At 37.8% G+C, this 16,475-nt stretch overlaps 2 protein-coding genes across 3 annotated transcripts; both read right to left on the reverse strand.

Moving 5' to 3' along the window:
- Positions 1-597: 597 nt before the first annotated feature.
- LOC103713788 (alcohol dehydrogenase 3-like) lies at positions 598-4,453 on the reverse strand. The gene is made up of 10 exons (XM_008800816.3): positions 4,302-4,453; positions 3,339-3,475; positions 3,112-3,158; positions 2,377-2,702; positions 2,189-2,271; positions 1,874-1,949; positions 1,636-1,697; positions 1,384-1,479; positions 1,109-1,270; positions 598-939 (listed from the first exon to the last, which is right to left on the reverse strand). Exons 1-10 carry the CDS (start codon positions 4,336-4,338, stop codon positions 823-825), a joined length of 1,143 nt encoding a protein of 380 aa, XP_008799038.2. The 5' UTR covers positions 4,339-4,453; the 3' UTR covers positions 598-822.
- A 5,280-nt stretch (positions 4,454-9,733) lies between these two features.
- LOC103713744 (auxin efflux carrier component 6) lies at positions 9,734-15,528 on the reverse strand. 2 transcript variants are annotated; one of them, XM_039133697.1, is made up of 7 exons: positions 15,326-15,528; positions 14,298-14,899; positions 13,112-13,316; positions 12,868-12,953; positions 12,532-12,689; positions 12,309-12,385; positions 9,734-10,212 (listed from the first exon to the last, which is right to left on the reverse strand). In XM_039133697.1, exons 1-7 carry the CDS (start codon positions 15,454-15,456, stop codon positions 10,146-10,148), a joined length of 1,326 nt encoding a protein of 441 aa, XP_038989625.1. In that variant the 5' UTR covers positions 15,457-15,528; the 3' UTR covers positions 9,734-10,145. The 2 variants fall into 2 exon arrangements, with proteins under 2 accessions (XP_038989625.1, XP_017699908.1); XM_017844419.3 differs by having other exon boundaries at positions 15,014-15,528.
- Positions 15,529-16,475: the final 947 nt, after the last annotated feature.

The raw sequence follows: 16,475 nt of genomic DNA on the forward strand, positions 1-16,475 counted from the left end.
TAAAGAGGAAATACGTGATCCTCAAAGCTTCCTAATATGATCAAAGAGAACAATTCGATAGCAAAGAAGACAGTGGAAGAAGGTAAGAAACTACGATTCAGAAAGATTCCATTATTTCGTTCCTTCCAGCAGCACCAAAGAAAGGCAACAATCAGCATGAGCACAGCACCTAAGAAAGATGTTGCAATGCATGTTGGCTTTCATACTTACGTTCTACTTATATATTGAAGCTGTATTCTGTATACCGTAGGTGAGCTCTTAACAGAATCTCAAAATCTTCCTGTAGACCTAAACTGTATCCAAATTTTAGAAAAACACCATATACATATTCCTGCTAGTTGAATGAAGATGATGTAACAATCGCGGACCTTACACAAAATGGCTAGCCGAAAGATATTATTTGAGTTCCATGATCCTGTATAAGTACCCAAGATCTACCTAGCGAATAATCGATGTGGGACTAAATGCACGCCTGCTTGGGCCCTCACATATGATGATAAAGAGAGCATTAAAGCAAATTGTCAAGGAAAAGAAAGAGCCCCCAATCTTAGTAAAATGTTGAATAAAGGAAAAGAAGCTTCATAATTTAAGAAACGAGAAAGCAAACCAAGAAGCAACAAACTTCTTATGTACAGTACATGAATTTTTTTACAAAAGACACGCAAAGCTGAAACAAGAGGGAAAGGACATATTAAAAACAAGCAGAAAATTATCACAAAGAACACCTATATATTCCAAGCCACATCTCCATTCAACCAGACAGCAGCTTCACAAACACGTATAGTTCAACTGAGCAATTGCTTACAACATCTGGGATTGGCTCTAACCATCCATTCGGATGACGCAGCGGAGGCTGTCCCCTTGAAGCATGAGGTCAAATGCCTCGTTGATCTCAGAGAAGGGTATTTCATGGGTGATGAATTTCTCCAGTTCCAGTTCCTGCACCATTTAACCATCGTAGAAGAACGATTCAATGTTCTGACAATATAAATCCATATGCAAATGTAATTCTTGGTTAAATAACTCCAACAATCTTAACTCCTTGAGGACTAGAGTTCATAAAGTCGGAAAAGCTCAATAAAAAGGGATTTTGAGATCATTTGCTGACCTTGTTCATATACATCTCGACAACTGCAGGAAGATCCGAACGTGGTTTGTAGTTTCCAAAGAAGGTTCCCTTGAGGGTCCTTTCATTCAAGAAATTCACAGGATGGGTCTTAAACGAGGCATCTTTGTGAGGTACACCAACAAGTACAGCAACACCCCAACCCTGAGATTTAATCACTAGTGTTAAAAATGCTTCCCATGGTGGTTCAAATTGGAAGCAATATATTCATGCAGAAGTTTCTGAAATCCAAGTATGTCAAGGATGCGAGGAATTACATCACGAACGCATTCGAAAGCAGATACCATGGCATCAATATTTCCAACGCATTCGATGCTTCGGTCGACTCCACCATTAGTCATCTCAGCAATCACCTGATAATATTCAGTAATGGCTTACAAAATCTATTATGGAGTAATGGCTTATCTCTTGAATAGGCTAGTAATGTTGTCAAGAGAAGAAGAGGAGGATAGGCTACTAGTGATGAACATAAGAGAAGCCATTTTATCATCACAGAAAAATTTGCTAACCTCTTGAACTGGCTTGTTGTAGTCTTTTGGATTTACAAACTCGTTGACGCCAAACTTCTTGGCTGCAGGTAACAGAGAAACCACAGTATAATTGGTATATAAGGAGAGGGAATCCATAATTCCGAGGAAAATACAGAAATATGAGTTCATGCCAACTAAAAAAAAAGTTAAAACTGGAGCTAAAAATAGATTTGCAGAGTAAAAAAGTTCCTAGGATTGAGAGTAGGAATCATTTCACCTTCATGAAATCTCCTTGGGTTCAAATCAACACCAATAATTCTCGAAGCACCTGCAATCCTAGCCCCTTCAGCAGCCTACATAACACAATGATTCAAATTAGATATTTAAAATTCAGATCAGAAGGAAAGAACTATTCTTCTTATATCCAAGAGAAATGTGTTGGGAATCAATAATTGAAGGACATAGCTATGTAGTCAAAGAGATTAGCGATTTAGTTTACAGAGATGATGATATATCATGATATATTCAAAAAACTTGAAGAAAATAAAATTACAGAGAGAAAAAAAAAAGAAAAAGAAAGAATGACACTCACAGCAAGGCCAACAGCTCCCAACCCGAAAACAGCCACCGTCGAACCCCTTGTCGGTTTTGCAACATTTAAAGTGGCACCAAGGCCTGAAGATAAAGACACAGAGAAATTACAATGATCAAAATTGTTTATATTTGCAACAATTTTTCAAATGCAAGTAAAATATATAGAGTTTTCAGAAGTGGTCTCACCTGTTGAAATGCCACAGCTAAGAATGCAAACAGTGTTGAGGGGTGCCGAAGGGTTGATCTTGGCTACACAGCCAGAGTGAACGACGGTGTACTCGCTGAAAGTGGAGGTACCAACAAAGTGGTAAATGGGCTTTCCATTGATGGAGAACCTGGATTTCCCATCATTTATCATCACTCCCCTGTCAGTGTTGATCCTCAGGAGCTCACACATGTTGCTCTCCTCAGACAAGCAATGGGCACACTCTCTGCATTCACCAGTGAATACTGGGAGGACATGGTCTCCTGGTGCAAGATCAGTCACACCCTCCCCTACACTCTCGATGATCCTAAAATCGACAATAATTCAAAATCAATGAACACAAAGTTGCAGACTATGATCCAGGATATTGGTATCTTTAATTGAGAGAGATGGATTTTTTCCAACTTGATTGTAGCAAAATACTTCCACTAATATTATTTAAAGCTAAAATCTAGAGATTTTCTTTAGTAAATCATTGTTAAAGTTTTGCAAAACACTGCAACCTACCAATTCATACAGCATCAACAAGCCAATGTTTAAAAAACAAAGGTATTATTGATGTGAGAAATACTATATTAAGAGAAAAAAATTAAGAAGTATGAACATGTAATGTGGCATATGATGGTAGTGGGTAATTCAGAAAAGCTAAAGACAAATCTCTAGAATGTAAAAGAATTTGGAAAGTTCAAGGTTGAAATGGTGATTAGGAATCATACCCTCCTGCCTCATGGCCAAAGATCCTTGGGAAAAGAGGATTCTGACCCTGTAAAATTCAAAAAGTAAAGAGAAATTCATTTAGTAATCCAACTTATATGATGCTTAGAGTTATGAAAAAGATCATCTGTTCTACACTTCACACTGTAAGTTAATTAACCATGAATTATAGGATGAAATGAGAAATTATTTAGGAAACATGTAATCAGTAACCATGATTTAAATAAACCTTGGCTTCCCAGAAGAAAACATCAGTGTGGCAGAGGGCAGTGTAGAGAATCTTCAGACGGACCTCCATTGCCTGTGGTGGGGCCACCTCGACCTCCTCCATCACCAATGGCTTCCCTGCCTCCCAGGCAACGGCCGCTGCACATAATAACATAGAGATCAAATGAAAAATGGATCAAGTTTTATTATAAATATAAATGTGCCTTCTTTTACTTGACACATAGCAGCCCAGTTTTCTCCAAAAATAAATTTAAAAAGAGAAATAAAAAAAAAGGTAATAATAGAATACATAAAATTGATTGTAAGATGTATCCCCTGTCCATAAATTCCTAACAAATAAGTAAGCAGAACCTTTTTCTTCAATGATAAAAAACAGGATTCTATCCCTTTTATTTTAGCAGCCATCCTTAAGGATATCACAATAAGTTATAAGCTTTTATTTGCAAGCCCATATAGGTCCAGAACAGTGACATAGCCAAAATTTCCTGAAGAGAGAGGAAAAGTAGTTAAAACTTTTCAAGCACAATAGTTAAACTTCCCAAAATGCCCCTTTAATATTTTTTAAGCGAGTGGTTAACGGCAAATAGCGCCCTAGTTGATGGCATTCCTCCCACTTGGGGAACCACATGAGCAAGCAAGTCTTAAAGATGGGACACCTATCCAAGGACCTCAATTTCATTAGAAGGCCGAACCAAAAATCTATAGAAATCGGTAATGGGGAAGAGTTTAGAGTCTTTATAGTAGCACAAATTTTTTTTTCTTTTATTCTAGGTTATACCGAGAGGATAATCCAAGATCGTACAGTAATTAAAAAAAAGAGAGAGATAAAAAGATAAAAATACCAATCTAGTAAGATTTTTTTTTTTATACAACGGCAGCTCATACACGATAAGTGTGAATACGGCCGCCTAATCTTTAGAAAAAAAATAAAGAAGAAAAGAAAAAAAAAAGACGAGGTACTAACCTCGGCATTTTATCACCTTTCCAGCTGTGCTCGACATCTCTTCCAATTCTAGCCCTTGCGATACTTTTCTCTTTCTATTAATGTTCCTCAAATGCCCCTATAGAGATCACAACAAATGCCTTATTCTTCCCTGTGGCTACTTGGAGAAGAACGGGAGTGGTAACGGCTTTTTATAGGCAAAGAGCGGTTGACTTTTTTTATTCCGTCCACTAGTGTTCTATTCTATTCTATTCAGCTTCGCTGTCGCCGGGATACCTTATGCAGCGGCTTCTGCCTGCGCCTAGGAAAGGCTAAAACCGGTGTCCCGTTCTACTGCTCCTATTCCACTCATTTGTAAACCGGATATCCTTGGTTCGTTAAAGCCATTGGCCAGATCCGGACGTTGCAGAGGTTCAGCTCGAGGTCAATCTTAGTTCAAAAACTATGCAACGTAAACCCGACCCAATCCAACCATAAACGGTACCCAATCCATAAAAAGATAGAATTGGGCTAGCCTGGAAGAGACTAGGTCAAGTTGCTTCATGAATGGCTTGAATACTCTAGACCGATAGCCAACTGTGTAAATATGATGACTTATTTGATTTGCAGGAAGAGGAGAGAAACTATAGTCAACAAAAAAAATAAAAAAATATCTTATATTTGGTTGAAGTTTTTAAAGAACGGATATGAAAAAGTAACTCTTCCATGAGTATACAATTATCATATATCATGAAAAAAAAAAAAAATCATGTGAGACAAATTATAAAGAGATTGGAGTTGGGCTTGGATTGGATCTAATTGGTTGTTCTAATATAGAGATCTTAGTTGGGCCAAGTTGTCTAAGCTCTTAAACCAGAAGTGGAATTGACATTTTTGGGATCCAAGGCCAACTTAAGTTAGGTATACATTGGTCCAATTCATTCTAAATTATAAGCCGGTGAAGTTAGGTTCCGATAAAGAAGGCATGAGTTGCAACCCTAATCTATATTAGACTTGTAGTTTGTCTTATTCTTAGAGGTGCAAAATAAGACATGGGAGTTTTCGCTTATACCGAATAGCAAGCAACGGAATCCACTAAACCCGGAAAACCGCTGCAGGATTCGACGGCCACTGGATTATAGCATGTTGGTTTTTATTCTATAAAATATATTTCCTTCTAGTCAAAGAAAAGAATTTAGTTAACTAGCCCTTTTTTTTATTAGCCTCATAGATCAAGGGGCTTTGGCACTCAATATTTTTGGGGTAGTATGGCAGTTTTAGGCACCATCAAACGGAGCACCGGTGGAAATGGATGATTGGTGTTCTCCATAAAATATTTGACTTTGTGATGCTTATCTTTAAACCCTAATCCCCTTGGGATGTTTAACTTAAATTTGTTCAAATTCCATTAGAGTTTGATAAAAAAATTTAATATTCGACTGCAACTAGTAAGTTGGGTTAAGTAAAATTTTTAATATTTGGCTGAAACTTAGATTCGGACGAAATTATTAAATTTTTTCCATGTTGAGTCTGGGCCGAGTAAAAGTTTAGTTGAGCTGCATCCAATTCTAAGATCAATTTCAAGTTAGGGTTTAATCTAAGGGAGTCCAATACCTTATGCCGCCATATCTTAACTTCTTGAATGGAAGGTTAGTTCTTTATTTAGGAACTATATGTGGTCATATTTTGGGACTTAAGGTTGGAATCAAGTTCAAAACAAGGTGGGCACCTTCTAGGGTTTAGCTTAAGTCAACCATTCATTTTTTGATTTTTTAATTATTTATTATTTATTATTCAATTTTTACAAAATTTTGGAACAATTTTTTTTCTTTTTTTCTTTTTTTGGTTAGAAATTTAACTAGACTACGACCGTAATTTGAGCAATATCTTTCACATTTCTAGTCCATCCTTACCTTTTTACTCTTTAATAATTTAAAACTTAAGATTTCAACCATTTTTAAAAAAAAATAAATGGAAGCAAAATTGCGGCATCCGTGTTTTCACAGCTCATACGGCATTAGATTAAGAAATTATTAAAATATGCAGTTAAACAAAGAGAGGTAGAGAGAGACTATGAACTAGATGCCAAATTGCCAGCTACATCAAACTTTTTTTACTACAAAGTTTCAACGGCCATTGTATTTTTTATATTTGTAGGGAGTAATCAGCTAATGAAACAATGGATGTTGAGTTGCAGTTGGAAAGCGTTCTTTTGATTTAATTGGTCCTTCTAGCATGCAAAACCAAGGCGGCAGCGGGAAGAAGAAGTTGAATTCATCATCTTCTGAACAAATTGGTTATGTTCAGATTTTTTTTATGTGGGTGTTATCCTCTGCTTCGAGATATTTGAATTATAGTTAGTAGTAGCATGATTGTCCAAGCTAAACATATATATAAAAAGGTTATGGGGCTACGGACTAGGTAGTCTCGTATGTGGCCAATCACTCTGAAGGTACCTTGTGGGCCAGAAAAGTGAGTTGTGCCTAGAGTGCTCCGGAAGGTACAATATTTTAGTATTTTTGAATATGTCCGTGCTAGAATTATATAGATCATCTATTTTAACCAAAAAAAAAAACAAATATTCTATAAAGTTACATCGGAGGACTGGTCCAATTTGCCGTTGCTAGAATTGATGCAAAAGATGCGAGAGCAAAGATGGATTGGATAATCTATCCTATGGATTGAGGAATATAATTGAAGGAGAACTCGTGTAGAATAGACTTGAAGGACAGGCTCATAAGGCAGTACAATTAATGAGGGATCCATACCAGTGATGTCACAAATAAATTGTTGCCAACCATCTGATCTAAGTGACCATGTTAGCTACAATGGAAAATTATTTTTTTCACCAATTGCAACTTAGGGAAGCCATCCTATTCTCTAATGTGGGGTACTGCATCCAAGGAATGCTACAACTCATCTTGACAACTATAGAAAGGCAAATAGAATTCTAAATCTAGTGTATAGAAAATTTCATTTGCAAAAAAAAAAAAAAAAAAGGAAAAGGAAAGGAAAGGAAAATAAGCTGCTCTTCGGATGGTGTTAGTGAGTTTTGGACAACAAAGAGATAAAAGAAAATAAAAGCGAACAAGAGGGTGGGTTGCTGGGGTATTTGATTGAGAAGAAATACTAAATTCAGTGCAAAACGCAGTGTAAATTATTAATTGTTCGCAAAGCGTAGAGTTGGCTTGGATCCATGAGGCAAAGAGGGATTGCCACCTTTATATAACACAGTCGACGTGGGACTAATCATTTACGAGCAACTAACGTTACCATCACTGGTTTGTGGGGCTAATTTACCATTGCGAGATTTGGCCCGTTAGCGGCCACACTTCCCAAATGCTACAATAGGCTACAACTTGAATGGGTTCCGGTCCAACTAGATTCGATTCTAGTTTAAATTAGTTTTTGGTATATGATTTAGATGATGTTTTTGCTTAGGGCATATTTGGATGATTGGGCTTAAAATCATATGAGTTTTATTAGTTGGGTCAGTACAACTAGCAAAATCATAGGTATATATTCATAAATACTTAAGAGTAGCTTTAGAGTGAACCGGCTCGAATCTTATAGGAAGAAAAGAAAGACCTCAGAATCGGTAGGGTCCAATCACTTATAGGATTGCTAGTTGGCACAACTGGGCCTCGCATCAAGTTGAATTTGAGTTGGACCTTACTTCAATAAATTAGAACTGGAATCCTTTCGGTGAGACCGATCAGGTTCGATCCAAATCTGCAGGACCTAGGACAATTAGTTCTTTTGGAATTCAAGTCTTAATTTGGGTCCATAACTAAACATTTCGTCCAAGAGAAGTTTATAAACCAGTTAGATCTTGCTCTGCTCGGCCCATATATGGCTCAACATATGGTTCCAGTTATTAGATTTTACTTCACTTTTCTCCATACAACATGAAAGCTAGACTTATGGACACAAAAATTCTTTGGGGGTGTTTGGATGCCGGGAGGTCTTAGCGACTGTTCCTTCTTCTTTTTTCTTTTTTTTAAGACAGTGAACTGGTGGGAATGAAGCAATCCCATAAAAATGAGATATTATATTTCTTTTGGAAGGTGATTTGTAAGATACTAGCTCATGTGAATTAAACTTTTTCATTGATTAAAACTCTCTCCCGATAGGACAACTTCCCTCAAAATCTCTTTTTAGCAGTCTCCGTAGAACCTAAACCCAAGCTGGAACAGACTCGTGTTAATTTGCATCATAGGTGCTGACTCTATATAAAGCACCAAAGACTAAGCAATGGTTATGATATATATATATATATATATAAAGCTTAAGTTAATAGGATGAGATAGATTTATTTATATATTTTATATTTTCTTACACTTTCCCTCACATATGGGCTGGACTTTTTTTTAATGGATGAGCCCAACATGTAAAATTTTTAAAGAGTGCAGAGACAGGGTTCAAACTCAGGACCTCTGCTCTAATACCATATTAAAATCACCACTTATCCCAAAAACTTGAACTGATAGAATGAGGTAGATTTATTTATATATTTTATATTTTCTTACATACGGCCTTTATATAAAGCAGAAAAAAAAGCACCTAAGAGTAGCCAAAGGTTATTATACTTCATATTTTTTAAAAAAAATAATAGTAGAAATGCAACAACCAAGGTTTGAATTCTAGACCTCTTTTATATTAAATATATATAAAAAAAATTTGGTTGTTAACTAGATGAATAGAAAGCAGAACCCCTTTTTCTCTCATTGTGTGTACATACGTGCATGCTCGCACATGCACGGGTGCACATGTGTGGGTAAATGGATGTTTAATGAAAAAGCTAAAATATCTATAATGATGAAATTAGAAGGCCAATATTGTGCATATGTTCCAAACCACTTCAAACATCCATCAAAACATTTCACATGAAGATATCGATATGAAGCACAAACAAAGTTCCAGCCAGATATCGATATCTCGGCAAGACCTAGCCAGATGATGATGCCTCTTAGTTAGTTGGTAGTAAGTGAACAATATTAATACCCACACACAAAAAAAAAAAGCCATAATTATCTTCCAAAACAAGCAAACCTAAATGACTACTTTTTCTCTCATTTCTTAAATAAAATAAAGCCTCATTCCCATAAAAAAATTTTAACTTCTTCAGTTGTTAATAATTATGCACAAAAATTCTAACTAGCTCCAGTTTATTCTAACCATCCAAGCACTCTTCATCAAAAGTTATGCTTCCACTCAAAGAGCACTTTCCTTCATCCTTCTAGCAACCACTCAAAACGCACTTTTGCAAGCCTATTATTGTGCTTCCCCCTAAAATTTTTAGGTGATCTTTTTAACTGGAACCCCCTTCTCTGCCAAAAGTTACAAGAAGCAAAAGCAAGAGCTATCCACCTCACCTTTTACGAAGGCCTACGAAATAAAACGCCATAGACTTGGCACCCAATTTGGAGGGCTTTTGGCCAAAAGAAAAACTTTAGGGAACGCAATCATCAGCATGAAAGTAAAATATTAGGGAGGCTTGATGAAATTATGAAGTTCATGGTCAAAACACCTCACCACTCCACAACAAGATAATATTTATTTCTACTACCCTTATCATGGGCCATGATAATTCATAATTCATTCTCTTTCGGCCACCACTAGCCATTGTAGGGTGGTGAACCTTTACCACTGCTCTTTGGCCTTCAACCAGCTCAAATCTCTCAGATGATCCACCATTTAAGGGATGATGGCTCCTCTTAGAGCTGGAACTATGAGCTCCAATTGTAAAACCCCTACTTAAATGAGCTTCTCGGCCCCTAGAATCTCAGAAGGATGGGAACCAACATGATATTGAGGTCGTTATCAAATGTTCCATCTTCCTTTGGATGTTTCCCCTTGGCTTTATTTGGCCACGGGAACCTCCCTTCATAGGCCCAAGAGTATGTAGTATAGAAGGGTTACGGGCAAGGAGACAAGCATGCCAAAGATTACCCTGCAGAGGTAAAAGAAGAGTTAGCGGTGCGAGGGAGAAACAGACGTTAGCTCACAAGAAAGTAGACTCGGTCCAAAAAAGTAGACTCGGTCCATATGACTTGTCCCATGAGATGACCAAAGAATCTTGAACAGTTAATCTACTTTGGCTAACATGTTTTAAGACCTCATGAGATGACTAATGGATGCTTAAGAGTTATTCTTGAATATTTTTGTGGCGATTCTTATGTATTATAACAACAGAAGATTAGAGACAATCGACTAATCTTAGGCCTTCAAATTTTTATTTTGAGATTATTGAAAGGAATAGGGGTTGGATCGTGCAATGAAAACTTCGAGACGTATGCAAACGGATGACTGAAGTTGTTCGAAGTGCTTTGGTGTCTATGTGGTGCACCATCCGATAATCTATGTTGCAGAAGAAAATCGCTCATTTTTTTGCAAAAAAATACAACCCAAACCCTATTCAAAGAAAAATATTTCGCGCATAGTTGGCAATAAAGTCTTTTATGAATCACTCACCATGTGTGGCACAGGCAACTGCCCAGCATTAATATGAGAAGGGACTCAAAATTACTGATTCAAATGACAAGCTATTGGAAAAGTTTGTTTATCCTGGGGTCATTCTAATAATATGATAATAAAATTTAGACTCCACATCTGAAAAATCCTAAGGGGAGTTGCCAGTGTAAAATGCTACGTTCAATCACAGTTTTCTCAGTCAATATGTTTCATGAGGTACATTGCCAGTTATGGCTGAAAAGACTGCCAAACATGTCAGTGAGGACCTCTTGCTTTTAGTCATCTGTGCACTTAAAGGTACATGATAGGTACTTTGATCCAGTTATTTTATAATAATTAGGTATAGATTAAGTATTTGGACCCATTTACTGACCAAGGTTAAATATTTTAATTTTTTATTGAATTAAATATGGATACAATTATGCTCGATCTCAATACCCAGGAACCAGAATATGTACACAAATTATATATATATATATATATATAAAATAGGAATGTGAAAATAAAGGTTGCTACGTGATAATTTCTTTTCTTTTCTTCGTGTTGAGATTTTATCTTCTTCTCATACGTATTCTTCTTAACTCTCGTCAACTACCATTCTAGTTCCAAAATCTCAGTCAAAACTTAGATTTTGTTATCTTTCAAACAAACTAAGCATAAATAAAAATTTAAATTTGCTTTATAAATAATTGGATTCATTTTGCAAAACCCTCTGTTCACTTTCTGGATCATGCTCCTTTCCCTCCATAATTTACCATACATTTATTATGTATATGGGATGTACTATTGCGATAAAACTCTTTTTAATTTTTAGAAATTGTTAATCATGGTTATTTGGCTCACTAAAATTATGTGCTAAGTTGAATATTAAAAGGCTCAAATCTGATTACTAATTGAGTTATGATGTGAGTTTTAGAGCATTCATTTTGATGAACCCGAATCCGAATTGGAAATTTTTTTTGAACCGGGCGGATACGAAATGGATCAGATCTAAATCCAACCTATTTATACCCTCTAGTCCCAAAGATTGGTACTGTTCAGTGGAACAGAGATCCTTACGTTTTGGATTCCCATATTCTTATTGACAAAATTTCATCTTAAAACCAAAGCTCAAATCATATTGATATCAAACATGTTCACAGTAAGAGCATTTGCTTTGATGAATACTTATAGCGAATCATGGATTGAACCAGTAGAAAAGGCATGTAAAATTGCATGAACATGGAAGCAATTGATAACTAGTTTTCCTGCAACTTTTTAACAATGATTTCCACTTTATTTATTAACTTAGATGAGTCAGGATTCTCTGTGGTGCATGCTTTGAGAGCTGTGTATGATAAGATAGGCAACATATTATCCATCTCAAAAATGAATGGCTATCATCTATCTCTCAACCACATCGCCTATCTAAACATGCATACCACTCCATGGTGCAAATTCATGAACATGTGCAATGGAGGATGCAGACTCAACAGGGATAAGTTGTTTGTGTGCTCCTTTCTAATTGTATCAAAGTTGCAATCTTATATGCCCAAAGAGTATTTCCATGAATATTAAAACTTAATGAGAGCATACCCGGTGCTAAGTATGTCTGGATGTAGCCCGTATTCTCTAGCAAAGACGAATGGTACAATACCTTGAGGAAGAGCCGCCTGCCACATCACCACAAGATGACTAATATGATCGAAAAATTTTACATTACAATGAGTATCCAAGATAACTTCATTTACCATATAATCACAAGTATGCAAGCATGAATGAATATGAATAATATACGTAAAATTTTATAAGCTAGTACCTGTACAATAGCAGTGTGAAGTCGAACTCCTCTCAACCCAACTGCCATGGATGCAGCTGACATTATCATAGGACCGCTGAGAAATCGAATAGCCATGCTTAGGGTTGCCATCTTTGCACCACATGCAATTATCCTTGGCTGAAGAGCCATGAACAAACCTACAAGTATGCAAAACCTCAAAATTACTCCTGATTATAAAGTTCATACATCTAGAATATAATGTCTTATAAGATGTAGTGATGGTGTGCAAGAAAATATACTATTGAGATGTTATAAAGTAAGTTAAATAAACTGTCCTTTCTCACATGAATAGTACTCTAGTCAAGTGAAGCTTACCTAGGCTAAACATGGCCATGCCAAGCCCTGCATCTGAAATAATTTTTATCGAGTTCTTGACCAAACTTGGCTGGCTGACCTCCCATCTAAACAATTAACACCAAGATTCTTGCTTTAGCAAACACTAGTTTTTTTCCTAACAGAAGTATAAATATTTTGTTGGGAACTGCTGCAGGAGATGAATAGTACTTTAAGCCTTGCATCAGAATTGATAATTTAATAAGCTAAAAAAATAAATTCTTACTTGAATGAAATTAGAGACCAAAGTAGGCCTAGAATGCTCGAGTATGTGTTGGGATTGCGAGAAAGCTTCCGGCCAACCATAGTCAAGATGAGCTTTAACATGACTATAGCATGAGGCATCTCCTGATTTTCTCCTCCATTTTTCTCTTCATCATCTTCTCGTACTTCAAACTTTGAAGTGCTTCTAAAGCTGATCTCTTTCTCCCCTGAAACAATTTCCAATACATTACTACTCAATTACTCAAAGTTTTTTTTCTGTTTATAAAAAGTAAAAGATGATGTTAAACTCTTTGCAAAGCTTGCTCCCCACAGAAAGAAAAGAAAGTGATCAATGACAAACAACGTCCTCTACTAGGAACCCATCAGTTTTGCGAGAGAGAGAGAGAGAGAGAGATCAGTCAACTTCAATCTCTCTCTCTCTCTCTCTCTCTCTCTCTCTCTCTCTCTCTTTTTAATCTTAGCTAGTAACTTTAATACCATCACATCAATCAGACGGCCTCTGATCCATCATGCCTTAGTTAGCAAACCAACTTTTCTGGCTCATAAGCTTTTTTTTGCTCCTCCCACCTGCCATACCTTCAGAAACTCTTGGACCATCTGTTTCCTCTCAGGCAGCAGATAGCAGACAGTATTAGCCAAGAAACTCAGGAAATTAATCTTGGAAACCATTACATATTGTGTGAAGCTTAAGCATCATGTCGTTATTAACTGGCATACACATGCATGCATACGTCTACATACATACATATACACACACACACACACACATATGATTAAAAAATATAGAAAAAATTATAGATGTTTAAATAAGTGTCAATCAAGGGAACTAAATTCAGTAATCTAAATTACAATTTTTATAAATCAAATAAGTATATTTTTTTATAAATATACATCTTCCGATCTCTTTCCAAAACATTAACGTCCCCTGAGTATTTTAGTTAATTACAGGGTGACACATCAATTTTCTTTTTTAAAAAAAAATGACACATAGCCAAGGATTGCTGTTTGCTGCTTGACATAAACAGCTGATCGAACTCCCCCAATACCGGTGCGTCCGGTGGAAGGCGACCGGCAAAATGACAAAACCGATTTTTTTTCGTATCTTAAATTCGAATTAGTTTTCTTTGACCTAAACCTCCAAGCAAAAACGAAAGATCGGAAGATGCCAGCAGCAGCGGCGTACTTACCTCCAATATCCTTGCCTCCTTGTCCCTCCCCACCGCCACCGCCACCTTCATGACAGCCGCGCACCACCTTGACACCTCCGGCCACCGCCGGCGACTGCTGCCGGGCCACCCTCCCTCCGGTCGCCGCCGGCGACCTCAACCACACCGGAGTCCCTATCTCCATCTCATTAAAATTCGACTCCCTCGGCGTCGGCTGCAATGAGTACGCATCCGACGACGCATACCCCGAAAGCCGTGGGCTCGCCGAGCGGTACCCAAACGTGACATCGGCGATGGTGAATTGCTCCATCGGATGCCGGCCCGGAGTGTTCAGCGAGTATATCTCGGCACCCGATATGTTCGACAGGCGCGCCGGCGTGAACCCGACAGACGACGACAAACCGGATTCCGGCGCCGATGACACGGACCGCCGGATCCGGACACGAACCCTCCCATCCGCATCGATCTCCGACTCGGCGTGGATCGGGTCTCGCCCGTCCAACGAGATGACATCGCCGTCGACCTCGAACTTGGCTATGGCGGCAGCTCCCGGCCCAGGAAACCGTTCTTGGATCAACAGAGTTGCCGCGCGATACTCGAACAGGAAGAGCAGCAAAGTGTACCTACATTGCAACGACAAATATTAGTGAGCTTACCCTAATCTAACGTGCTAACGAAGTAAAAATGCAGCCTTGGTGGATTTAAGCTTCTAAGGGTAATGGAATATATATAGGTACCAAATGATGCACTGCAGGACGACCAGCTGCACCATTAAGCTTTGGGTGAAGTCTCCATACATGGCACGTAGGAGGGGGATGCCCATGACGAGGGTGTTAGGGAGGGTGGAAACGGAGAAGAGGGTGATGAGCCAGTCGAGGCGGCTGCGGCCGGGGGAGGAGGGGAAGAGGCAGGCCCAGAGGGAGAGGAGGACGAGGACGAGGAGCTTAGAAAGAGTGTCGGCGAGAATGAAGCGGGTTTCCATCTGGTATGGGTTGTTGTGGGAGATGAAGTGGAAGGAGAGGACCGGGACGGCGAAGACGGCGACGAACCGGTTGATGCCGGAGCACTGCTCGGGGGTGAAGATCTTCCACCATTTCACGGAGGCGTAGGCGAGGAGCATGGCGACGTAGAGAGGGACCATGGCGCACATCACGGTGTAGAAGTCCTCCGGGGTGATCATCTTGGCGGGGTTGCAGAGAATGAGGCTCTCAAGAGTGAAAGAGTGATGAAGAATATAGGGAAGTATAGAGGGTAGGGAGAGTAGAGTGGGGGGAGTGGGTATATATAGGTGTTTGTGGGGGGGATTAAAGACGAGTGCTTTTTTCTATTATTTTTTTTTCTTAAACATGATGACAAGGAGACATCCGCAAGCTTTTCTTTTATTTTCTCCTGGCTTTAATTAATTTGTTTGCTTTTTGCATGCAAGTGCTAGCTTAAGGTAGCTGGCTTTCTTTCTTCGAAAACCAAGTACAGGTTGATAGGTTAAGGTTCAATGTTTGCGGTCCAAGAAGATGACAAATTTCGAAATATTAAAAACTATTGAGGATTTTTGTGAAGGATGCGTGGAAGTTTTTTCGGGATCTGATAAATAATATTTCTGCTAATAGGATGGCTAGTTAATATTTTTTATGTCTATTAGATCGAATATCATTTTAAGAAAAGTTTAATTAATTTTCTTTTGTGGTTCGTTGCAACGTGACTTTTGGTTAGGATGGTTTGCTTGAAGAACGCCGTAATTAATGGTCGTAGCAAAAGAACGATGAGATGGGCACAAACTATCACATATATCAATAATAACTAATTAGAAAGGATGGTACGCATCTGAACGAGACTATGAATTTTATTTTTTGATACGAGAAAGAATACATCGCAGAAGAAGGGTGGGACGTCGCATTGTGTTTCTATTTTTTTTCACTGTAGCTAAGTATTTGTACATAATACAAAGTCGCCAAAATTGTATAGCTTAAATTATTTTTTTTAAATATGAAAGAAAGATGTATGATTATGATCCTCATTATGATCTTCAAGATATATTTTTTTGTGATTAATATGGTCGGGATTGCAAACATAATTTTATTTACCAAGGGAAGAAAGAAAACACTATATGACATAGGAGAATAATAATGCGTGAAAGAACAAAGGGAGAAAAAATATAGGATTTTTCATGAAATTTTTTATGGACACCATGTACAAGAATAG

This window comes from Phoenix dactylifera, chromosome 1, assembly GCF_009389715.1.
Source record: "Phoenix dactylifera cultivar Barhee BC4 chromosome 1, palm_55x_up_171113_PBpolish2nd_filt_p, whole genome shotgun sequence".
NCBI lineage: Eukaryota > Viridiplantae > Streptophyta > Magnoliopsida > Arecales > Arecaceae > Phoenix > Phoenix dactylifera.